We start from the raw sequence: 25,496 nt of genomic DNA on the forward strand, positions 1-25,496 counted from the left end.
GGGCAGTGGTGGAATCACCGTCCCTGGAAGAGTTCAAAAACCGTGTAGATGAGGCCCTCAGTGACATGGTTTAGTGCTGGACCTGGCAGTCCTTGGTTAACACTTCATCTTAAAGGTCTTTTCCAACCTAGCTGATTTTATTGTGTGATGTGTACTGAACGGTTTCTCCCGCAAACCCAAGACAGCTCACACCCCCCACACACAGCCGCCCAGCAGCTCGGCTCCGGTTGGGTCACGACGTCGGGTCCCTGCATTCAGCGAGGAGGAGCGGGAAAGGTGCGGGGCGTGCCGGCGGCGGCAGACGCCTCACGATCTCCCGCGCTTTCCCTTCCCGTTCCCCCGCCGCCCTGCCGCAGCCCGGCAATCCCGGCACAGCCCCTCCTTCCCCACGCCGCCCGACCGCGCCTCTGACACAGCCTGCCGAGATTGCCACAGCCACCCACCAATGAGGATGCCTTTCGCGGCGCTTCCCCGCCTCCGTCCCGGAGGTGCACCAATGAGGCAGGAGGAGACGAACTGCCATTCAGGGATGGTTGTACAGTCGCTCTCCGCTCCCCCTCTCCCGACCCTGGCCCCGAGTCTCCAGGACGTCACAGGGAAGACCAGCGAATCAGGGGCGAGGCTCCGTGCGCCGCAGCCAATGGGCGGGCTCGCGAGCACGGCCGGCTCAGCCAGCCCCAGGGCCGAGAGCCGGGAGCGGAGCGCGGCGGTGGTTCCGCCCTCTCTCTCTCTCAGTCGGCGGGCGGGGGGGCCGGCATTCCCCCTCCCCGCCTCCCTGTCCCCGCCCGGCCGGCCTGCCTCTCTCTCTTTTCCTTTCGCAGCAATGGCGGCGGCGGAGCAGGAGCAGTTCTACCTTCTTCTGGGTAACCTGCTCAGCCCAGACAATGCGGTCCGCAAACAGGCTGAGGTAACTGCTCCGCCTCGCGACGGCCCTGGCCGACAAGCCGGCCTGTCAGACCTCCGGACCTTACCGGGGGGAGGGAGGAAGGAAGAAGGTTTACGGGCGGAGGGGGGTAGGGAGGCGGCGGGGCCGGCAAAGCCCCACGTGTGAGCAGCGGCATTAGCTGCTGCCGGGGTGGCCGGGGCCTGCCACCGCCCGTCGGCGCCGGCTCTCCGGGGAGCAGATGGGCGATTCTCCTCACCGGGGGCTATTGCAGTCGTTGGCGAGTGCTCCGGCCGCTGACCCGCGGGAGGGCCTGAGGGGTCGCGCTTCCCCTCCTCCGGCGTGTCTGGCACCGCCCGGCCGCTCCGGTCCCGCGCTCCTTGCGGTGCAGGGCCCCGGGGGCTGCTTTCAGCGATTTCCCCTGGCGAGACAGGGCCTAGGCTGGCTCTGTCCTGGCTGACCGGCGTGACTGAGCGCAGCCCCGGCTCCGCTGGGAAGGGGGGAGTTCAGGCGGGTAGCGGGGCCGGTCCTCGCTGGCTCGGGAGGGGTGAGGGGGGTGTCTGCCCTCCGTGGGTGCGGAGCTTGGAGGAACGTGATTGAAGCGCTCGGCCTGTCCCCGGTGGACGGCTGCACGTGTAGCCTCTTCCCGAAGTGGTCCTCGCAGAGGGTTTGTGCTACCCCGGGGGCATGTTGCCGGCTGGGGCAGGAGTGGGGCCGCAGCCTTCCCCCGGCCCGCCGAGGTTTTCTTCTGTTGCCAGCCAATAGCTTGGTTTTGAACTTACGTGTATTCAAGTGTTTCGTCAGCTAAGAAATATTTCACCAAAAGACGCGTTTTCAATGTACTGAGCTGCTCTGTTATCAGCAAAACTTTTCAGATGTGTTATTTCAGCTGAAATGCTTTGTGATGGCTAAGCCACGTTAATTCTTTCTCTCTGTCATGCTTAAGACTCCATTGTCAAGCCTAGTGGGGAATCTCTCCCATTGAATTAAATACTAGCGTCTAGGTTTAGCATGGATTCCCACTGCATGGGTCTTTTATCGCTCTCATCACTTCAGCGGTCAGCAGAGTTCAGCGCATTGTTTGGCGAAGAATAAAAAGCGTTGTTCCTGATGGTGCAGTGAAAATGTCTAAAATATAATTTGGGAATGAGAAGGAGGGGAGACATACATTTGTAGAAAGCTAGCAAAGTTAAATATTGATTACCACAGATGCTTTCTAGAGAAGCAGCAAGAATTATTCCCACATTCCTGAACATAGAACTATAACAGAGGCCATTCCCTGGGAGCTGAGTTTCTTTCTCTTCTCAACTGCCTGCATGTAACAGAAGAACATTTCTTGTAACTTTTTGGACTTTATTAAAATCATGACAAAGTAAATTTATTAGCTATGTCATAATGTCTGTGAAAGAAAACATTCTTGGAAAAGAAATCTGAAACTTAAGATTATTACAGCTGGTCAGAAACCTGTTTGGAGCAGAGTTTGGGGTTTTTTTTTTATCTTCGTAGCTACATATGCACTGTGGTCAGTTAGAATAAGAAAGCTTAATTGTCATGATAGATTACCAGATTTTTCAAGTACATTGATTTTGTATACAAGTACAAGCGAGTAGTGTAACTTTTACTTATTTAGCTACACTGAATCTGGCATTGGTTTTTGCATATTTCCAAGGTGTATTGCAAATCTTTTTATGGTTTAGGACCATTCAGAGTGGAAGGGTCCTCAGGAGGTCTGTAGTGCAATATCCTGCTCAAAGGAGTGTCAGCTATCAGGTCAGACCAGGTCACTTGAGGCTTTGTCCTGCTGGGTCTTGGAAACCTCCAAGAACAGAGGCTGCACAAGCTCTCTGAGCAACCCGCTCCTGCTTGATTGGCTTCTTAGGGCAAAGGGTCTGAAACTCTACCCATTTTTTTTCAGGTTATGCTAGTTGTCTCTCATTCTTCAACTGTGAAGAACAATCTGCTTGCTAAAACCATACTCATTTGATCTTAAGCATCTGTGTAGTCCATTCGTTTTTTTATAGTGTACTTACTGTCAGAAAGCAATGTTGAATACCACAGGGATTCAAATCACTGCAGGTAGATTGAATAGCAGGTTTTAATTTGTGTCTAATGAAAGCCAGTGAGAAAGAGAAATGGATGGACAGGAACTGAAGGAGACAGACTTGGGTTATTTCTAATAGGTCTGGTGACAGAAATTAGGATGAGGGATGTTCTGTTGAACACTAGACTTGATGGACATATAGAGTCATACCCTGTTTGAGTGGGGGTGTAGTGAAAGCTGTAAAAAAAAAAAAAAAAAAAGAAAAAGGTGGGGAGGATAGTCCAGTCACTTAAAACCTGCTTTTATTTAAGTATTTATGTATATGGAACTATGTATGCGTTAGCACACTCATAACTTACTCTGACCAGCTTGCTGAAACCTGGTTAGTTCATATTATCTCCCATTAAAAATACTGGAACTTTGTTCACTTTAAAAGTCTGTCTTTCTCTTACCTTCTGATAAAGAAACTTGTCTTGGTGATTTTGTGCTCCTTTTTTAATATACATTTCTCAAGTTTAGAATAACATGAGTACTAAGAGTAGATAATGGATATTTGCTTGCATGTATTTTGGAAGTTGGTCATGCTGTGTGAGAAATTTGTACCTCTGGATAAGGTAGCTGGGGAACTAATAGTGAGCTAAAAGAATAGAGTGAAGATGCAGCAGGATATATAGTTAGGGTTGTAGCCAAGGGTAGTAGTAAGGTGGGAGAAGCCAGCAAAGTAATCCTCCACCAGCACAGGGGGAAGGTTCTGGTCTTGGCCATGTGTTCCTTTTGCCTAACTTGCCCTAGTGCTCTTTAACATCTCTGAATCTGGTTTACTGAACTGACAGAATCTATGTCAGTGAACAAATAGGTTACTGCCATTTCTAGTGAGTCTAAACAACTCGGAATTTCACTATTACCAGAATTGGCATGAGAGAAGCCAGCTTTTACAGTGCTTCAGTTGTCCACAGAATCATAGCTTCAGGTCCATGCTAGGCCTTTAAGGAACCTTCTTGTTTCTGTATATGTCTTTATATCTGTAGGTAATAGTACAATATAAATACATACATTCATGGAAATGGTGAAGCTGAGAAGATTTTCTGTTCTGACCCTAAACCTCATTTAATTTTGCAGTCTTCATGAAATTATTAGATTAAATGCAGGGATTCATTGGGGATTCAGAATCTCGTGGACTGTGAGCATACGTTAGTAACTAGAGGGAATATGAAGTAAGAACTGACTCCATGAACAAGGCCTACTAGGAAACGGACAGAAGGTAGAAGAAGATGATGTCTAACGTTAAGTGTGTGATGGAGAAACCACTTTATTGAAAGAAGCAGGTGTATTTGCAAGGTGTGTAAATTTGATAGAATATTGGAAAGTGCTGCTAAAATGGTAAGAATGTGAAGTAGACAGGCATGGAACTGTTTAAATGATAGTAGGCTTGTTCCTTGAGGATGGGATAGTGAATATTTGGAGGGTGGAGTAATTTATCTTCAAGACTGTATTCACAAAAAATAACTCTTTCAGAATCAGTAACTATAGAACTATTTCTGAATGTTTCAAGTGGTTGCTCTTCAGCTTGCTGTTACCTACATAGGCTTTGCATATTAGAAACAAGTATTTATAGTTTTAAAATGCTCACACATGCCATGTTTTGGATAGGAAAAGGTATTTTGCTCTGTGTTCACTCTACCTTCTAAATAACAATCTAATTTACAAAGCCATAGCAAGTGTACTGCATAGCAGAAGTGTGTAAGGCAGTGTAACTGAACTTCTGTAAAGGGTTAAAAAAAAAGTACTAAACACTCTTTTTGGCCTATACATTTGTCGGTGTTTATTAACCTGTTGGTCATAATTCAGTTTCAGGCTTCCAAAGGTCTTAATGCTTCTATGTGATAGAAGCTACGATGGTTTCTCAGGAGGATGTGTGTTCCTCATATGTTGTATTTCAAATTTAAACGGGAGATTCAGACTGAATGTAAGTCTCATTACATTACCTGAATGTAAGGAGGAAATCCTTAACTATGAGAGTGGTGAGACACTGGAACAGGCTTTCCAAGGAAGTTGTGAATGCTCCATCCCTGGCAGTGTTAAGGCCAGGCTGGACAGGGCTTGAGTGACATGGTCTAGTGAGAGGGGTCCCTGCTCACAGCAGGAGGGCTGGAACTAGGTGATCTTAAGATCCTTTCCAACCCAAACCATTCTGTGATTCTGTTTCTTAACTCATCTTGTCAGTGGTCAGTAGTGCATATATAGTGCATTCCAATGTATCAGGTCTTACTAGGTAACGAAAACTTTACTCATGATTTTAAAACAGGTCAGATAATTTTGTTAGGTTTATTTTTTTTTTTCTCTGTTATTTTTCTATTAACTGTATGGATACTGAAGTTGTTTTAAAAGGAAAGTCAATTCATGTTAGTGCTTAACACATGCTTTCTAGTAATTGTTTACAATAAGATGCATCTCTTTTTATGCAGGAGACATATGAGAATATTCCAGGTCAATCTAAGATCACATTTCTCCTACAAGCAATCAGGAATACTGCTGCTGCTGAGGAGGTATGTCTCAATAATCTTTGAATCTTGCATTTTTTTCAAGAGAATTTGGAAAAGCGGGGCAAGAGATCAGTGCTGGTCATTTGGGGATAAATAAACGAGCTGGGCATTAACTGAGTCACCTTAATTTACGTTTGTAGAGGAACCACTGATCTAGTTTGGTGCATGTGAAGTTTAGTAGCTGAGACTTTTTGATGGAGGATACTTAGTTTCAGATGTAGTCTTTCATAAATGACTGCCCAGATGCCCATCGTTTTCTGGTTGTGTTTTTCATGGTTTCTTTCCTTAAAATGAGTAACTAATATATGACTGTTACTGTGCTGTTCCTTCAAGTTGCAGTTGAGGAATATTTTGCATTTAGGGATCTTGTGCCTCAATATGTTAAGCTTGTATATAATCTGACGCATCTTGTGCTTCTGAAATGAGAACTGAGGGCAAAATAAGGTAGCAGTTGTTTTGCAGACGGCTTTTGTATTTTGTCCTGTTTGGGGAGGATGCACTCATTAAGTCATCAAGCAGTGTTACAGAATGTATGGAGAGCAGTTTAAGCACTATATGCAGTTTTTCTGCGGGCATACAGTAAGTGTACCTTTTAGTTATTCCTTAATTTTGTAAAAGCTAGCATACTTTGCAATCAGGTATAGTATTTATTAGTAAAACTATTATTCACTTGGAAATGCGGAGTTGAAGAACTACTAAACTTTCAAGATATTACAAGCTTGAGTCACTTAAAAGTAAAAACATCTGTTGTCCAGTAAAACTCTAGATTTGAAAACATCAGAAAGATGTAGCATATAGAATTTATGAACAGTATTCTAAGGAGCGTGTAAATGTGCTGTTCTCTCTGGATAACTCTCTCTTCTCTTAGATGGTGTTCGATTTAGAGTAGATGCTCTTTGCTTTTTAGTGCTCAGTAAGTACTAGCTTGCTAATACTGATGCTTATCTACCTGCAAAGAAATTTTCTTCTAACAGAATCCTTTAGTATTATACTAGCAACTGGTTGCATAAGAGCTATGTAGTTTTCCTTCCTGCCCCTGTGAGGGGTTTCAAATGATAAAAGGCTATTGAGTAGTTTCTCCTGTATTTAAATTTGCCATAAAAAAGTTAAGGTCTGCCACTGCCCTTTTTTCATCAGAATGTCATACATGATAATCAGATAACTGTGCCCTGCATTGCACGTGCTTCTGTTTTGAATACATGTGGTAAGTCTGAGGTGACAACTCATGCTTGTGTAAATAAATATTCGTTCCATGTATTTAATTATTTTATTCCCATTACATCAGTTAAGGAAATAGCCCAGTCTACAACTTATTCAGAATCTGGCCAATGAGTTGGATTCCAATTTAACTCAAGTGCAAAGGAACTTTTCACCTGTAGAAGTTACTCTTAACGAGACAACAGAGGTTAACATTTGTAGGATCACTTTTCATTTAACTCCGCCAGTGGATAAATCAAAGAAGTTTAAATGTTAGCTCATAACTCAAGAAGACACTAGGTGCTGGACTCAAAAAATATCCTAATAAATATCCAAATAAAACCTGCAAACAACCTCTCTTCCCTGTAAATCCAAACACGTAGTACGTAAATAGAGCCATCTAGTGAAGTCATAGCTATGTTACAGCTAAGCATTGCAAATTAACATGCAGGAAATCATTCTCGGTGTTCAGTATGGTGCTGCTGTCAACAGGTATGGTTTTGTGTCAGCATATGTTTTATGTAAATCCAGATGTTGGGAGGAATAGTGCATATGTCATCAGGGGACAAGGGTTTGGGCCTGTTATGAGGCCTCTGAGCATGCTGAATGTACAGACACCACTAAACACAGGCTGCTGGAAGAAGACTTAGAACTTTAAAGATCCCTTGCCCAGGCAATGGGGGAAGCTGGGTTCAGATCCTCCTTCATCCTGAAACCTCTGTATTGCTTTACCCCCTCATGAGAAAATCAGGCTGAAGAAAGTACTCCATCCTGGGATGTGTTGTAGAGAGTACAAGATTCTTAGGACTACTTGGACAGCAGTTGGGGGAATCCTGACTCTGCAACCTAGTAGCTTTGGCATTTAAATAGAGAAACAGGGATTCAGATCCTACTTCCGGGACCCCTTACATTTGACATTGAGAAAAAATAATATTAAGCTAGATCAGAAATAACTCTTTAACTGTATAACAGGTTTTCTCCTAACCAAATACTTAAACTGTGGAAATAATCACCTTTTCCCTCTCTTCTCATTTCATATTTTCCTGATAGCAGGGTAACACTGTTCACAGAAGTGAAGTGTCTGATTTAGCAGTGAGAACACTTCTGTGCCAGATGATATGACAGATGATTTGTACACCTCAGGCTGAAGAGGGGCTTGAGCCCAGGTTTCCAACTTTCTGAACACGTAGTCTCACTGTTACAAAGTTAGGATTCTACTTCTTCCTATGCAACTGCATTTTAAAGGGTTGTGGAAAAAGATGGTACATATTCACAATTTATATTTGCTGATTTTTATTCTTTGGAGGCTTCTCAGGTGTTAGAGGCTGTTCCTTTGCAGTTTTGATTTACCGCCTAAATCTTAGAAAGGAACAGAAGTTCTGCATTTTCTCTTGCATGTATTTTCTTCCCAGTTAACTCTAGTTTGGCAGTTTCAAATTGCATTCTAATTTTCAATTGACTAGTTTTGAGCCCTGTGAAATACAATAACAAGTGCTGTGTAAAACTGTGTTTCTGCTGTACTCACAGCCCTCTTAGAGGGCTCTGACCTTTCCCTTCCTCCTCTCCATATTGTCACATGAAGGGGTTGCATTTCTTAGTCTGAAAACTACTGCTGTGGGCAACTTCCTGTTCAGCATTTGGAGGGGAAGGCAGGCAGCCCATGTACTTGTGAGGCACCAAAGCTCTGCCTTTAAGTATGCAGGACCTTAGACGCTGCGTGCTTTGAATTCCGCATGGGGCTGGATCCCTAAATGAGGTTGTGCAAGTCCATCTTTGGACTGTGTCCTAAATATTGATTGCTTCCATCCATGCATGTTTTCCTCCTTGAGGACCTAAAATAAAATCACTGACTGTAGTACATGAGATAGACTTTTGCTTGCAAAGTATGTGGGATTACCTGGACACTTTGAATGCCAGTGGAGAGCATGGTGTCCCAGATTTCTGTTCATAATTCTTATGCTTGCCCTGCAAGTTGGTTGTCTTTTTGTGCCTTGGTTCCATCATCTGTAAAGCCCTAGAACATTTTTATAGCACTGAATTCTATTAATAAGAAGCGGTATGTTGAAATTTGAGAATTATGACTGCTTCTTATGTTAATAACTTTGACATTCCAACTGTATGTGAGCACCTCAGTAATTTAGAGATGCAGAAGAACCCAGTGGTAGGAGAAAATTCTGCTTTTTTAATGCTTCATTGGAAGTTCCTCTTTTGGGATGTACACTTTATATTGTTCTTGTTCTCATTAAAAGCTATAGCTACTAAGCCACAGAATTTTAAAATGCTTGTTTGGGTACATATCTTGCAATAATTAAATATGAAAGAACTTTTGGTGTGTGTGAAAAATACATACTTTCTTCCTTAAAGCAGAGTAAACAGCCTCAGAGCTGACATTAATCCAGCCGTGTTCATCATAATTAAATTGGCAGCGATTATTTTCATATATAGGTGGATATCTGCTGAGGAAAATATGCCATTTATTATTAGAAGTCAATTGCTTCTTTGCCACTCCTTCAAACGTTTGAATTTGCTTTAGGGAATTGGGGAATTCTTTTCTAAGCCAGTAACTATAACCAGGACCTAATTTATGTAATGCTGGTCTTGGGTCTTTCTGTATTCCTTGTTACTTGTGTTTTTACTTTGCAATCAGTCTGTGTTTGTCAGTCTTCTAATATTTTTAACTCTTCAGAGGGGGAATTCTTATCTTTGAGACTGTGTGCTTTATGAGCATAAGCTTTATTCTCTGTCTGGCCACCTATTATTACTTCAGGAAAGGAATAAATACAATGTGAGGTTTTGGTCATTATCAGATGTTGGACATTATGCACAGAAACACAATGCCCTGATTAAGGGAAGACACTGCATTGAAATTTGCCGTGTTTAGTCCCAGCAAACTTGCTCCACATTCATGGTTTTTCCTGTGTAAGCTCACCATACTAACAAGGAGAAATTTAATCTTTCACAATATCAGTCCTTCCAGAGGTGGGAGAAGGAAAGACTCCATTATATTGTGTTGCCATTAAGGTGCTTGGATACATTGTTAGTGGGATTCCCAGAGGCAGCGGAGAAAGAATCTTTCTCCTTCCTAAGTCACATTCCCCATGTGATGACCTGTTCCTGGAGAACTTTGGCTTACAATAGGAGCTACTGCACAACTGATGACTGTGATCCTCTTTGTTCATCTGTCTTAGATCTACTGATCGTACATAGTGGCTTTGGTCCACACTGGAGCTGTTAAGGAGATAAGAAATGATCTAGAGTATAGTCCAGTTCTAGTCTTTCCCTTCAGCTAGTATAGAGGTGCTTTGTCTTTGCATACACTGCTCTTTAGCTGGATAGGAGAGAGCTGGCTAGATTGGAAGAAAGCACAGTGAGTTTCAAGACTGTAGAACATAAAAAGGAATTGTATCTTGGGGGATGTTCTAGCAATACCCAATTTTTACAGGGTACATTAGCAGCTGAGACTTAGAGGCAGTTTGTGTTCTTATCTGTAGATTATGCTGCAGCAATATAGGTGAGAGATCTTTGGAAATCAGACTTTGTAAGTTCTGATGGTCACTGAATACTTTCTAATTCCACAGGCTGTTGTAAATGAAACTTTTTCGTTCAAGTACACATTAAATAAGGATATCTTAGCGGAAAAATAAAAGAGTGCATGTTACATTGGAGTGGGTTTTTTTGAGAGGATTTGACATGTGTAAGGTTTTGTTATATATGTTAAACTTCAGAACTTTGGGGATGGTTTTTAATTTGTCTTTCTAGAAACACTGATTACTGAACCATCCTATTTATGAAGTTATTCAGTGCTTCATGTGTCCTTGCCTTTATCTATTCGTTTTAAATTACTCAGCCATGCTCTTTGCTTCTGGTTCTTGTGTATTTGTAAATAAATGCAGATACGTAAATTACACTGTTGTGGAGTTGCTTTATGCAAGCAAGAAGCATAGAAGATTGCCGTGTGGTATTGAGGTTCCTATGCTTATTGAAGCTTGAAGAAGATTCTTTCATCATAGGTCTGCAAATGGCTAAAAGCCTTGTTTTTGGTTTTGTTTTTTTGTTTGTTTGTTGTTTTTGTTGTGTGTTTTTTTTTGGTCAGAGTAAAATTTTATTTGCAAAAGTCTAACTTGGAGTTTGGTTGAGAAAGTGAAGGAGGGTTTACAGGTTAATTTTCTGACAAGTCCGTCCCATTAAGTCACTTGTTAATCCAGAAAAACCCATCTGGATTATAATTATCTCAGCAGGTCATTTAAAATAGAAAGAAGTCATGCTTCAAACTATCTTTCAATAGTGCAGCTATATCCTTACCTTGCCACAAAATATGTCCAAGGTTCATCTCTAGGAAAAAACTGAATATCTCGGTGGATTTCGTGATTATTTCTTTGAAGAGCTGTAATTGTCAGAAACATGATCATGAGGTCACGTTTCTGTACTATGTTTTTACTTACTATTGTAATTGTCATCTGTTGTTGCTTGAGAGGTACTTCATTCACCCAACAATTCTACACAGAGAAAACTGGTCATTTGGAAGCATGATGTTGATCATCTTTCCTCATAAGATCAGGATTATCATATCAAAACACTTCTAACATACTTTTCTTATTCAATAGGCTAGACAAATGGCAGCTGTCCTTCTACGTCGTCTTTTGTCTTCTGCTTTTGAAGAAGTTTATCCAGCTCTTTCACCTGACGATCAGACCTCTATCAAAAGTGGATTGCTCTTGATTATTCAGTTGGAAACACAGTCCAGTATGAGAAAAAAAATCTGTGACATAGTTGCTGAATTGGCCAGGAATTTAATAGGTACTTTATATAAGCTGGTATTGTGGTAAAATGCCTATGTATTGATAGTACCTGTATTTTTATTTCTTGTTCTCTGGTCTTCTGTAGACATTTGTGCATGATGTACTAACTGATTTCATGGTTTAAATACTTGTTCACATTATCCTTGATCAGATACAAATAAGATTCCTTAACTCTGTGTTTTAAATGGCTTGAGTTTAGGTGAGATTCTATTAAGATTTAGAAATCCAATTTTGTTAAAATTCTCATGAATGTCATGCTGAACATCTGCATCAGTTTCTTTCTTGAGGCCTGTTACGTAACAGGAAATAGACATCGTCTGTTTCTGAGTGCTTCTTGACACTGTGACTTGGGCACATATTCAGGGTTTTGGAGTTTTTTAATTAACTCCAGTAGTGATGACTGGTTGCCCTACACAGTTGAGATCTAACCACTCTTAAGTTTGCTTATCCTAAAATTTTGTTGTTTCATCTAGATGAAGATGGCAACAACCAGTGGCCAGAAGTTCTGAAATTCTTATTTGACTCTGTCAGCTCTCAGAATGTGGGTCTGCGTGAGGCTGCTCTACATATTTTCTGGTAAGCCTTCAGGCTTTGCTACATCTTTTCAGGTTAGACAAATCATGGCTGTAAAAATGTAAGAAAAACTGCCACAACTGAATTAACAAGCAATCGTGTATTTTTCATTTATTCTGAGGTATTTTGGTTTATTTAACCCTTACATGTACAGTTATAATCTGTAGTTTAAACAATGGATAAGCTTAAAATAAGGTTAAAACTGTGAATTTTTATTAATGTTTTTGTCCTGTCTTATCCTTAGGAATTTTCCTGGGGTTTTTGGCAATCAGCAGCAACACTATTTGGAGGTCATTAAGAGAATGCTGGTTCAGTGTATGCAAGATCAAGAGCATCCATCAGTAAGACCTCTGCTTGTTTTCCTACTATGTCCTGAGCATAGGAACTTTGTGTAGTAGTCTCAAATACGAAGATTAAACCACAGATTTCAACCAGAGAATGGCATTACCTGAAACTGATGTACAGCTAGAGTTTTGATAATGCCTACTGCAAAACAAAAGGGTCAAACCTTTTTATGGTCTTAAAGCTTACTGGCTAGCTTCTATCTGCACTGCTTAGGCCCAGATTCTTCCCTAGTAGTTATGCTTTGAGAAATCTAATTGTAGTGGGCCAAAGCAGAGACGGGGGTTTTAGCTAGCAACATTGAGGGGTCAGAAACTCCTTGTTAAGCTTTCTTTCTGGCCTTTATGTTTAACAGTATAAACACGTAGTATCTCCACACATAGTATCCATACGGTACGTCTCCAAACTGAATATGCAACAGCTCCTTGAACTGTCTGTGTTTCCCTGTAAGAGGTTATATTAGCAAGCCTCTTCTGGAAGGCTTCAGATTTATTGATTTGTGCTAAGAATTGTACTTTGAAAATGTTTCTCTTGTTGTGGAAAATGCTGGGCAAGGATAGGAAACCCTGCTGTGGTATATGGGTTCAGTTTGTTGCTCCCCCGTGGATTATTTTTTCTGACCTTTGAAAGTCAACTGAATAACATTTTCTAAAGTACCACAAGTCATGCCTTTAAAGAAGCATGTTTTGAACGCTTAGATCACACTTCTTGAAAAATGGGACTTTGACACTTGCATACACATTTGAAATAGGGAGGGAAGTTGAAAACAATAGTTTTTACCACAAAAAAACCCAAAACAAAAACCAAATGCAAACAAAACTAGGGAATACTTGCCACCTCATAATACGATAAACATTTTTATATCATATAAGACATCCTGAAGATGTTCATTACTGCTTTACCTTAATTTGAAGCAAGATGTAAAATCCATGTTAAAAACTAATTGGTATATCTATTAGAAAAGTGTAAAAGGGAAATGATAATACAAAATGTAGTCAAATAATAGGCCTAATATTAGAAGAAAATAAAGGCATGTTTCATTACCAGGTCTTCATAGTTTTTTCTCTAATCCTGTCTTCTAGATCAAGACTCTGTCTGCTAGAGCTGCAGCTGCATTTGTACTTGCTAATGAGCACAATCTTCCCCTGCTTAAACATTTTGCAGACTTGCTACCTGGAATCTTGCAGGTAAGAAACCACACAAATAACGATGTGTTTATTACTGTCTGATGGTATCCAAACAAATTACTGATCTGCAAATTTGTGTAGCATATGAGTTTTTGTTGAGACCTGGATTAACTGTATCTTAATTAACCTGGCTTCAGTCCACCAGCAAGATAAACTGGAAACTGATATGGAATCTCATAAATACAAGCCAGTTGATAGTGTTTTAAGGTACATAGTTTAATGCTGATTAATTTACACAGTGTTACCTAGGTGTTTTGAGTTACCTAACTCAAAATCTTACAGCTTTTAAATTAACCATGAGACTTCAAGTAATCAGTATTTGGGAAGTTCATTGACCCATAATATCCTGTATCTGTTCATTTTAGGGAACAGTGTAGAATTTTCTGAATAAAGATTGTTAGAGTAAGAACAACAGTCTAGACAAATGATCTTTGTAGTTTGATAAACTAGGAAATGGCAAACAAAATGCCATTTTAAGCTTCATGCCATTTCTGAAGCTGGATTAGATCTTTTTTAGGATGGATGAATTTGAGTGAAGTTGGAATTCTAATATAAAATTGTTTACTCTCGGGGGGAAGCTTATTGTAAACCAAACTAGAGATGGAAGTGGTTTGTGTATCAAGAAAAAGTCAAAATAACAAAGTACCTGTGATAACAGTGGTAGTGAGCTTTTGGCAATTTTAAATTAGGCTAAATTCAAGTTAAAGGCTGACTGCTTGCTGTAGTCAGTACAGCAAGTCCCTGTTGACAGTGTAAACTGTAAACCTTGTCTGTGTGTGCTTTATGGCAAGCTGAAGAAATACTGTGCCAAGTTTGCTGGCTTCTGCAATTGATAGAATTCTACTTGATCTTAAATGCAAACTGAGGGGAATTTATTAAAATTAGCTGAACTTGAAAATGTTCTGTAGTGTGTACAAGAAGTATTTTGATACTGAGGTCACTGTTTGGTGGTTAGGCCCTGTCTGTAACTTTGGCAATAACAGTATTGTTCAAAAATTGTAGCTGGTTGAGAGGACTTTGGCTACTGAGTGCTGCATGAGTGGGAGTGAAGCAGGGTTTGGGGTGGGCATGCCATTTGTCTTTATGTTTGGCAGTTGAATAGTATGCTGTTTTTAGACTTCAGACTGGTAGCCCACTTTGTGTCCTGTAAGTTTCAGTGCTACTATTTTAGGCTGTAAAAACACATGTGCTTGGCTTGCATTTTCAAGCTTCATTTTGCAAGTACACAGCACAGAACTGTGATATGAAGTCTGTCTTTTTTAAGTACTTATTGCAAGAAGGACTAGATTTTCTGGCTGTGGTAATGCAAGATTGATATGAAGATCTGAGTTTATAAATAGGAGATGGGATGTGCTAGAATAGTGGTGAGTGACCTTTGGAAACAGTTGGATGCTTTTTTTGTTGCTGTTGAAGTTAATTTTGAAATGTTGGCGTGGTAAAAATGCTAAAAGTAAAAGTCTGACTTGGCAATTCAGTTCTTTCAGTAAAATATGTAATGGTTATGGTGAAAATTGAACTTCCAGTATTAATACTTGGAACTTTGAGATGCAAGAGATTTATCTTGTAGTGGAGGTAAAAGCAGCTGGAACTTCAGCTTACTTCTGTGGTTGCTGGTTACTACAGAAAAGTGCTTCTGCCTTTTAGGGCTCACTGTGCACTTTGAACTTCTTTCTTCAGAAAACTAGCTTTAAAAACCTGTCAGAGGTGAAATGGGTATAAAATAAGGAGTTTTACAGGAACTTCTAGTAAGGATTATATTATTCTCTTCCAAAATCAGAGGATGAGCGGTAACTATTAGTACAAAAGGCCTTAACCAAGATAAATATATTTTCCCCTCACAGAACATTTCTGATATTAGAAAATGCTGCTTCTGTGTTGAAAGTGTGGGCTGTTTGAGTGGCATTATCAAAAGTGTTGGATCCTAGACTTAAGTATTAAGAAAAACACGTAACTCTTCAACAGATGTTTCTACATTAGGAAGACATTGAATGCTTACCTAATGAAAATTCCTCTCAAAACCCCCAAAGTCTGTTTAAAGACTGGGTTGGTTGGGGGGGGGGGTTGGTTGTTTTTTTTTTTGTTTGGAATTTTGGGTTTTGCATGCTACTTCCAGAAGAGTTTTAACACCTTTGAATAACGCTGTGCAGTTTTGGTACTGATGTATCAACTTGATCACTTAAAAGTAAGTTTTAAATTACTTTTCAGAATGTAGCTATGGGTGTAGGAAGGATACTTGCAAAAACCTTGATTTCTTTTTTTCTTTCCTGTGTCCTGTGAGTGAAGCCTGAAAGGTCTGCTTTAATTTGTTGGCTTTCCAGAGTTGTCAGGTGTTTGTAAGCTTAAGCTATTCTAAGATGTTGTCATGTAACGGGGCGGGGGAAAGAAGTTACTCATTTTCCTCCTTTTGAGCAGTTAGTTTGAGGAATTTTTCTTAACTTAAAATGGCTTTTGAAGTTGTGCTTGTCAAAACATAGTGTGTGTTTTTGCACGTTGGTGCCTCTGATGTCTGACCGTAATTCTTTGAATATCTGTCTATTGTATTAGATTTAAACTAATAATGGGCCAAAATTGATGGCTTATAACATTGTGAGCCATAACTTACTGTAGAAAACTTGTCATTTTCAACCCTGCATATTATCCCTTTGTAGCTGTTACAGACTTATGCGTTTTCTGACCCTAGGATCCCACTGGGAAACGTAGAGTCTGAATGAAGGCTTCCAATTAGGTTGTTTTTTTTATTAGTTCTCAGGTTACTGCTCTAGCTGGGTGCCTCTGCAGAGAGACTCCTACCCCAGTTCCTGCTTCTCAATTATACATGTGCCACCCATCTTCAATCACTTAATTCTTATCAGTGATCTCTTGATTTCATACTGGTTTTCACTGTTGCTGGGCTGGCCTTCTGAAGTTACTTTATTCTCTTGGAATTGTCTCCTTATTCCTTATCTTCTTCATTCTGCTTGTATCTGCCAGATTCAGCTAGGTCTTTGTTAGCAGCATTAGTTTTATCAAATTCTTGGTCAATTCTTGCAGCCTAAGGCTTCAACTATTTTAGTTACTAATGCTAAGTGAGGCTATGTTAATGTATCACATTTAATCAGATTTCTTCTAGAACAGTAGTCCCATTCATAGTATTATTTGTTTTTATTTAATCTTATCTTCATCTGACCCCTTTATAGGCTGTTAATGATTCCTGCTACCAAAATGATGATTCTGTCCTGAAATCCCTTGTAGAAATTGCAGATTCTGTTCCCAAGTATTTACGACCACAGTTAGAGCCTACATTGCAACTAAGTCTGAAGGTAAGGCTAGTTTGTTTTGGTTTTGTTTTTAAATAAATCACTCTTTATGGCCCAGAACTTCTGTTGTAATCATTTGCTCTAATCTTTTGGATTGTAGCTGTGTGCAGATGCCAGCCTCAGTAACATGCAGCGTCAGTTGGCACTTGAAGTAATTGTGACCTTGTCAGAAACTGCTGCTGCTATGCTGAGGAGGCATACCAACATCGTTGCACAAGCCAGTAAGTATTTTACTCATTCTCTTTGAAACAATTTGTCTTTACAGTGCTAAACTGACTTTTGCACTTAGTGGCAAAACCCTGTCTAACTCAGAGTTTGCTGGTGCTGTTAAATTCAGGTGACACCAAACTGAGTTTTCCTATAGAGAAAACCCCTTCTTATTATGACTCTTCATAAATTAATCTGTGCTCATGCAGCCACCAGCAACTCTAACAATACGGTAGACTCTTCATTAGGCATTTCCAAGGAAAACACTACTTTCAAGTTTTTCTGCTGGCTTTTGAAATTTTTAGTGAAGAAAAGATGCATTTAGTTCTCAAGTTCTATGTCTGAAGTTTGGTATGTAGGCCAGATACTCTGGTGCTGGCAACTGAAGGCTGAAGGAATTCAGCATGCATGTTAAGCCTCAGTATTGAGTTAAAGCTGTGAATTAAAAATCAGATGCTTATATAAATAGAGGTGGTCTATAATTGGTCTATTTAACGTGGATTTTAAATTCTTTGGAGAGGCACTTTTTTAATCGTGCATTATTATCTGAGACACTAAAAATATTCTGGACAGCCCCAGCATCAATGCTGTGCATAGTGATATTTCTGTGCCTTTTACACTGTTTTTGAGAGTAGATCAGGGCACACTGTAGATCACTGACATGGCAGTGTAGCCTGCTTTTCGGAAGGATTATTTTCCCTCCTTGTCATGCTTGTATTGGTCTAAATTCTTGCTTGTTTTCTGAAACTTTGGTAAAGACAATTGTTTGGTTTTTTGGTGTTGTTTGTTTTGTTTTTTGTTTTGTTGGGGGTTTTTTGTTTTGGGGTTTTGTTTGTTTTTTCATTTGTGTGCTGAGGCTGGGGAAAGTTGTATGTATACATGCCATTAAAACAAGTTAAAAACTTCTGGAAACTGGAAGTTGAAAACTGGATCTGCTTGGCTTAATCAGAAGTTTTCTTTATTTGTGGAATAGTTGTGTAAAGAACAAATTCTTTTACAATGTATTTTGAAATTTGAAAATGTTTATAATGCTGTCTTTATACTCTGTCCTATGGCTTCTTAGGAATGCTAACACTTGACACTTGCTGTCCCCAAATCATGACAGGCTTCTTATCTGATCAAGCAATGTAGTGAAGTACCTCATACCTTTTTAGAATGTATTACTTTTACACTGGGTTGCTAGCTGCTGTTCAGCAATGAAATATTTGTATTAAGATAAGGTACCATTCAGGAATGAAACGCCTTTGGTATGTAAGCCATTGTAAAATTGCTCTTTAATATTAATGAATCACTAGGTGAAAGACATGTATTTTGCAGAACTAGTAAAGCAGTTACATTCAGAATGATTAAAAGGCAGCAAAAAAATTGCTTTTGCTTTGGTTTTATGACTTAGTTTAAAATGGTTTCTATTTTCATTCAACTAAGAAGTTGCTAGATCACTTGATCCTCACAAGTAGAAGGGGGTCTTAAGCAAAACTGTCATCTTACGCTGGTTTTACTGAACATGATGGTGATTTAGGAGTAAGGCTGTATCCTATGTACCAGTTGTCTGCTCATTAATTCCATGAGTTCAAACTTTGCTCCTTGAGCTCAGTGTTCAATATAAGAGAATGGTTTATTGCTCTTTCCCTAGAAATGAAAGCTGCAGCCTGTCTTTGGCTATAGTTTTGCTTGGTCTCCAGAAAATGAACAGTCATGGCACGCTATGATAAGAAACAGGCTTAGTTATCCTTAAACTTCTTTGTATGCAATCTGTATATTGGCAATAATTAGACTTTGAGGGCTTAGTGAGACTTCAGTGCAGACCTTTACATTTAAAAAAAATTCTTTGTGAAACTGCACTCACAGGCAGCCACCTTCATATTAAACATGAAGGAGAACCAATATGTTCACAGGCTTTTGCAGGTTCTAGATGTAGTGGTGGCCAGGCAGCTTTGGATGACAGTTTGTTCTTGGCCTTGCTTGTTAGTAGCAATGAACACTGACGTTTTTTGGAGCCACATAGCATTTGTGGTAGACGGTGGTTGACTTCCATATTACAGAGGTGTGACAATGCATCATTTTCATGCATGTGCTTATGAGTGTCTGTGTCTGAAAAGCTTCTGGGCTATACTACTATATTGTTTTTTTTAAGGAAATTCTTTTCAGTGACTAGTAAATAAGTAGAATTCTGACATGTGGGCATCATGTTAGAGAGTTAGTGTCCATTAAGTTATCTTGGTACATATATAAAAACTTTCTGAAGGTTTCTGCATACATAGTATAATCTCTGGCTGAAGACACATAGCCACATCAAGCTAATCAATCCATAATTCAATCTTTTCTTGATATTTGCACCATGATGCTGTCAGTAAGCAGTATTTTCTTCTGTCATCAGAAGTTTATCATTTGTTCAGGTGTATGATGAGGTGAGTTTGCCTAGGATTGTGCCTGTATAGTAGGTTACAGTAGTGTAAGGTTATTAGGAAATTCACCACTTGCAGTACACCTTACCAGCTGCAGTTTATCTCATCAGCAGCATGGATTACTGTATGCTTCCTCTAGTTTTTGAGGTAGGTTGCTGTAAAGGACAGTTAACTATGATGCCTGCCTTCAAGGTATGTGGTAGATTGTCCTAAAAAGATTCTTAAACCTCAAAGGTTGAGTTTTTGACCGAAAACTTTAATTTTCAGGGCAAAATAAAGCTTATTTGCATAAATTATGTTGAATTCAAACAAATGCTCTGAGCAGATAGTATAATATAAAGAATACTTAAGAGCACCTTACTTTGCTCTGAAAGTGCAAGATGTGTGTACTTTTCCGCCTTTGGGCTTCTGAAGTACACAAGAACAGGCAGGCTTACAATAGACAAATCACTGCACTTCTTCCTCTAGTGTGAGCAGCTTGGAAAAATAGGCGTTGCTTATTGTATAGTAGTTGAATGTTATGATAAAGATTGTGTAATGGCCTCTTTAAAGACTTATAGTGAGAAGAGCACACGGAATAGATCCACAGAGGTAGGAGCAGAAAAACTGCTGGATTATTATGTGTAAGATACTTTCATGATGCAAACCAAAATTTTACATTGCATGGGGGGAAATTTCAAGTTCTAAACCATTAGCTTATTATAAAAGTAAAACTTTATGCTAATTGACCACTGTACATACAGTTAACAAAATATATCCTGTCAGGGTTGAGTATCATTTTTCATGAATATAGTCTCTTTCATCAGTGAATGTTTGAAGGGTGATGTCAGAGTTTCAGCAAAATGAATGAAGTATATCTGAGTTCTTAAAGCATATAATGCTATTTTTAACTTTTCTCAAGGAACTTAGACTTTATTAAGTAATTTACATTTGCAGTCTTTGTGATTTAAAAAAAAATCTTGCATTGAGCTATGGGTCTTTAAGAAATACACTCAACATTTTTTCTCTTGATTTGAACGTTCTGAAAATACTCTTCTGAAAATGCATTGTGAATTAGTGGCTGATGTAGTTTGACAGACTTGACTATCTGCTACTGGAGGAAGAGTTCTCTTTCTTCAGTTATTTTTTTTGAAAGGAGGGAACTTGTTATTTGAGAACATATTTGAGGTATTTCTCATCTATTTTAAGAAAACAACCTGAGCTTAAAATTTTTGTTGTGGTTTTTTTTTCTTTCTCAGTTCCTCAAATGTTAGCAATGATGGTTGACTTGGAAGAAGATGAAGACTGGGCAAATGCAGATGAACTTGAAGATGATGATTTTGACAGGTAATTATAAAACTAGTTGTTTTGATATTTTATCAAGACTGTGTGCTAAAGGCAAATTTTAAATGCAAAATGCAAATAACTGCAGTGCATTACTTTCTCCTTAACTCGGATAACTTCCAGTTTTGTTCCCTTGGTCACGAGCAGTGTATCTGGCTGTTCTCAAACAGGTTTTAAGTAGGCTATTTAGGTACTGTTCAGCAAATAAATCCTTTTGGTATTTGTGTATTGCTGTAATTTACTTGTATGTCTGACATGTACTTTTGTCTGCTGTTTTGCATTGTTTTAACTTTTCAGACTTGTTTCTTCTGTCATTTATGTTGCTCAGTTCAGAAGTCAGCACTTCTTAACCCTTTATGTTAGGGATAGGCTGGAGAGTATGGAACTCTGGGGACAGGTGAGCAGTCAACAGAGAGTTTGTGGGTCAGGGTTAAAGGGAATATAGCTATGGGAGACATTACTGTGGGGATCTGTTACAGACCGCCTGATCAAGGAGAACCTGCGGATGAAGCACTCCATAGACAGATAGGAAAAGCCTCACGCTCACAGGCCCTTGTTCTCATGGGTGACTTCAACCACCCTGGCATCAGTTGGAAGGACAGTACGGCCCGGCACAAGCAGTCCAGGAGGTTCCTCGATTGTGTAGAAGACAACTTCCTTCTGCAAGTAATAGAGGAGCCGACAAGGAGAGGTGCCATGCTTGACCTCGTGCTCACCAACAGGGAAGGGCTTGTTGGAAATGTGACGCTCCAGGACTGCCTTGGATGCAGCGATCACGAGATGCTCAAATTTGAGATCCTCAGGACAGTGAGAAGAGCGTGCAGCAAGCTCACTGCCCTGGACTTCAAGAGAGCAGACTTTGGCCTCTTCAGGAACCTGCTTCAGAAGGTTCCATGGGATACAGCCCTGGAGGGCAGGTGGGCCCAAGACTCTTAGTTGATATTCAAGGATCACCTGCTGTGCTCAGGAGTGTTGCATCCCAACTAGAAGGAAGTGCAGCAGGAGGGCCAGGAGACCTCCTTGGATGGATAAGGAGCTCCTGAGGAAAATTCAAATAAAAAAAGAGGCTTATAATAAGTGGAAGCAAGGACAGGCGGCCTGGGAAGAGTACAGGGATGTTGTCCGAGAAGCTAGGGACCAGGTTAGGAAAGCTAAGGCTCAGTTAGAATTAAACTTGGCTAGGGATATTAAGGATAACAGGAAGGGATTCTACAGGTACATAGGAAATAAAAAACAGACTAGGGAGAATGTAGGCCCCCTCAGGAAGCTCTTGGGAGAACTGGCTACACAGGATTTGGAGAAGGCTGAGGTTCTGAATGACTTCTTTGCCTCGGTCTTCACTGGGAAAGGCTCTGACCACAGCACCCAAGTCTTGGAAGGCAGATGCAGGGACTGTGAGAATGAAGACCTTGCACCCACTGTAGGAGAGGATCTGGTTCGAGACCATCTTAAAAATCTGAATGTGCACAAGTCCATGGGTCCTGATGAAATCCATCCGCGGGTCCTGAAGGAGCTGGTGAATGAAGTTGCGAAGCCGCTGGCTTGATATTTGAGAAATCATGGCAGTCAGGTGAAGTTCCCGATGACTGGAAAAAGAGAAATATAACCCCCATTTTCAAGAAGGGGAAAATGGATGACCCAGGGAATTACAGACCAGTCATCTCACCTCTGTGCCTGGCAGAATCTTGGAGCAGATTCTCCTGGAAGGCATGGTAAGGCACATGAAAATCAGCAAGGAGCTTGGTGACAGCCAGCATGGCTTCACTAAGGGGAAATCCTGCCTGACCAATCTGGTGGCCTTCTATGATGGGGCTACGGAACTGATGGACAGGGGTAGAGCAGTTGATGTCATCTACCTGGACTTGTGCAAAGCGTTCGACACTGTCCCACACGACATCCTTGTCTCTAAATTGGAGAGACATCAATTTGACAGGTGGGCCACTCGGTGGATAAAGAACTGGCTGGATGGCTGCACAAAAACAGTTGTGGCCAATGGCTCAGTGTCCGGCTGGAGACCAGTAACGAGTGGTGTCCCTCAGGGATCGGTGTTGGGACTGGTCTTGTTCAACATCTTTGTCGCTGACATGGACAGTGGGATTGAGTGCGCCCTCAGCAAGTTTGCCGATGACACCAAACTGTGTGGTTCAGTTGATAGGCTGGAGGGAAGGAATGCCATCCAGAGGGACCTTGACACGTTTGTGAGGTGGGCCGATGATCTGTTGGAACAAGTCCAGAGGAGGGCCACGAGGATGATCAGGGGACTGGAGCACCTCCCATATGAAGACAGGCTGAGGAAGTTGGGGCTGTTCAGCCTGGAGAAGAGAAGGCTGCGTGGAGACCTCATAGCAGCCTTCCAGGGTCTGAAGGGGGCCTATAGGGATGCTGGGGAGGGACTCTTCATTAGGGACTGTAGTGACAGGACAAGGGGTAAGGGGTTAAAACTTAAACAGGGGAAGTTTAGGTTGGATATAAGAAGGAAATTCTTTCCTTTTAGGGTGGTGAGGCACTGGAATAGGTTGCCCAGGGAGTTTGTGAATGCTCCATCCCTGGCAGTGTTCAAGACCAGGTTGGATGAGGCCTTGGGTGATATGTTTTAGTGTGAGGTGTCCCTGCCCATTGCAGGGGGGTTGGAACTTGATGATCTTAAGGTGCTTTCCAGCCCTAACTATTCTATGATTCTAAATTGAGGGCTTATCCTAAAGTTAGCTGGAGCCAAAGCTGAGAGCTGCTGACCAGTTTAATCATCTACATCCAATCTCTTCATATTTTTTCTGTATCTGTGCCCTTGAAAAGATGGTGTTAAAGAGAAAAGCTGCCTACCTTTGAAACAACCTAAGAATGCATAGTGGCATTCCTTGCTGGATTTCATCTATCTCAAAAATATGATTTTATTATTATTTTAAATCCCTTGCTATGGCTAGCAGAAGTTTATTTTGCTGTGTCTTAGACAAGAAAGATCTACTAAAGGTGATCTGATCTTTCTGATTTGCTTATTCCTGTGTGCTTTGTAGCTTGCTCCAGATTTTCACTAGAATGACAGTGATTTGTCTACAGCATCTCGTTATATCTGGTCTTGACCAAATACAGTTAGAATGAAGTAGAAGCGGAAATATGTGTAGGAGATAACTATCTCCAGATTTCTGTAAAGACAGGGATGTTCATTTACCAGTCTAGGTGCTTTTTTTTTTTTTTTTTTTGCCACATCTGCCAACTCCTTCAAGGCTCAGACGTAATTAGTGTTTTAAAACAATTTGCCACAGAACACATTGAGAAGTGTATGTGTTATTCCTAACACATAGGAAGATAGGCAGTAGAAAAGACGTTGATTTACCACTGAGCCGCATAGTGACTTCTACTAGATACCAGGCGTATAAAGACGCTTAACAAAACCAAAGCGTAGGAGTTAATGGAAGAACCCACTTAATTTCTTCTTGACTTGGAATACTGTTTTTTTTGTTCCACTTGATCATGGGATTGAAAGTAAGCTGTTGTTTCTTCCCCTTCTCACCCTTTTAATGGGTTTAGTGTCCTCAACTTTGGAATTTTGCTATACAGGTAGAACTGTCAGACACTGCTGCACTCAGGTTTGTCAGGTATTTGAATCTTTTAATTCAGCTAAATTTCAAGAGGAAATAGAATATTAAAGTTCAAATCCTCATCAAGCCTTTCAGGGTGTGGAGTTTATTCAGACATCCTACTTAAACAGCTTAGTAAGAGCTCTGAATCATCCACTTGAGGCATGCCAATTTGTCTTTATTGTTGGCAGAGTAACAGTGCTTCTAAACACAAGTTAGCTGCCTATGGATTTTTGAGTGACAATTCCCCCCCCTCTTTTTTTTTTGTCTTGTTTGTTGCAAGTTTCAAGTAGAGCAAGCAAAGATCAGAAAACAAGTTATGCTTGGCAACCTTAGCCTGAAAGAAATGTAGCTCCTTTGGACCTCAAAGTAATAGGGGAGCTTGAGGCTTAGACACAAAATACTGGACATAAGCTAGTCTCCGGTGATGATGTCTGTGGTGGTAGTTTTTTCTTCACTCATGTTGCTTTGTGTTTCCCACTTTTGTGGAGAGTTGTTGATATGCTGATGTTTATGCTGACCTTTTTGGGTGCTTAAGTCTTCTTAAGAAGCTTCTGTTCAGTCCATGAAATGATCATCAGGCTGTAGTCTAGTTAGGGTGTGTTCAGATCTAAGGGGGATGTGAGTCAGCCTACACAAAAGCTGCAGGGAATATTTTAGCATTTCCAGGTTTTTGTTGCTCTGACTTCATAGAGCAGTGAAATTCTAAAGGAGGAAAAGGTTAATCCAGCTTCCTCTTTTCCTGGGAAAAGCCTTGCAAACATTGCAGGGAGGTGTGTGGTCATTTTTCTAAGATAGACTATCTTTATTTCCTCAAACTGAACGTCTGAATTCATGGTGAGGGGAAAGAGCTCAAAGAATATAATTTCACACTAAAGCTGCCATTAACTTTAGTGCCATTAACTTTAGCTCCAGTCTAAACCTGGGAGTCCCTGCTCTGTTGCCCTCCTCGTGATGTGTCTGTTTATTTGAACATGACTAATTAGAAGAAAAATTACAATATTGTCAGTATCTTTGCACAAGCACTGTTGTTTGCAGCATCTGAGCTTCTAGACTGTTTATGGTTTGTAATGAGAGCTGGGGATTCAAGCATAATAATTTGAAGACCTCTATTTCTCACCCAGC

The 25,496-nt window shown here is 40.5% G+C and overlaps 1 protein-coding gene across 1 annotated transcript in view; it reads left to right on the forward strand.

Annotated features, from left to right (window-relative positions):
• Positions 1-642: 642 nt before the first annotated feature.
• IPO5 (importin 5) overlaps positions 643-25,496 on the forward strand; it is a 44,455-nt gene continuing 19,601 nt past the window's right edge. Inside the window, exons 1-9 of the mRNA XM_057402060.1 lie at positions 643-907; positions 5,390-5,470; positions 11,269-11,461; positions 11,937-12,039; positions 12,281-12,377; positions 13,461-13,565; positions 16,742-16,864; positions 16,962-17,082; positions 20,712-20,799. Of these exons, the coding sequence (XP_057258043.1) occupies positions 824-907; positions 5,390-5,470; positions 11,269-11,461; positions 11,937-12,039; positions 12,281-12,377; positions 13,461-13,565; positions 16,742-16,864; positions 16,962-17,082; positions 20,712-20,799 (995 nt within the window). The 5' untranslated portion in view covers positions 643-823. The remainder of the gene's footprint in view (positions 908-5,389; positions 5,471-11,268; positions 11,462-11,936; positions 12,040-12,280; positions 12,378-13,460; positions 13,566-16,741; positions 16,865-16,961; positions 17,083-20,711; positions 20,800-25,496) is intronic.

The sequence above is a fragment of the Pezoporus wallicus genome, unplaced genomic scaffold, assembly GCF_028554395.1.
Source record: "Pezoporus wallicus isolate ANWC-B61680 ecotype Strahan unplaced genomic scaffold, APGP_CSIRO_Pwel_v1 contig_6520, whole genome shotgun sequence".
Classification (NCBI taxonomy): Eukaryota; Metazoa; Chordata; class Aves; order Psittaciformes; family Psittacidae; genus Pezoporus; species Pezoporus wallicus.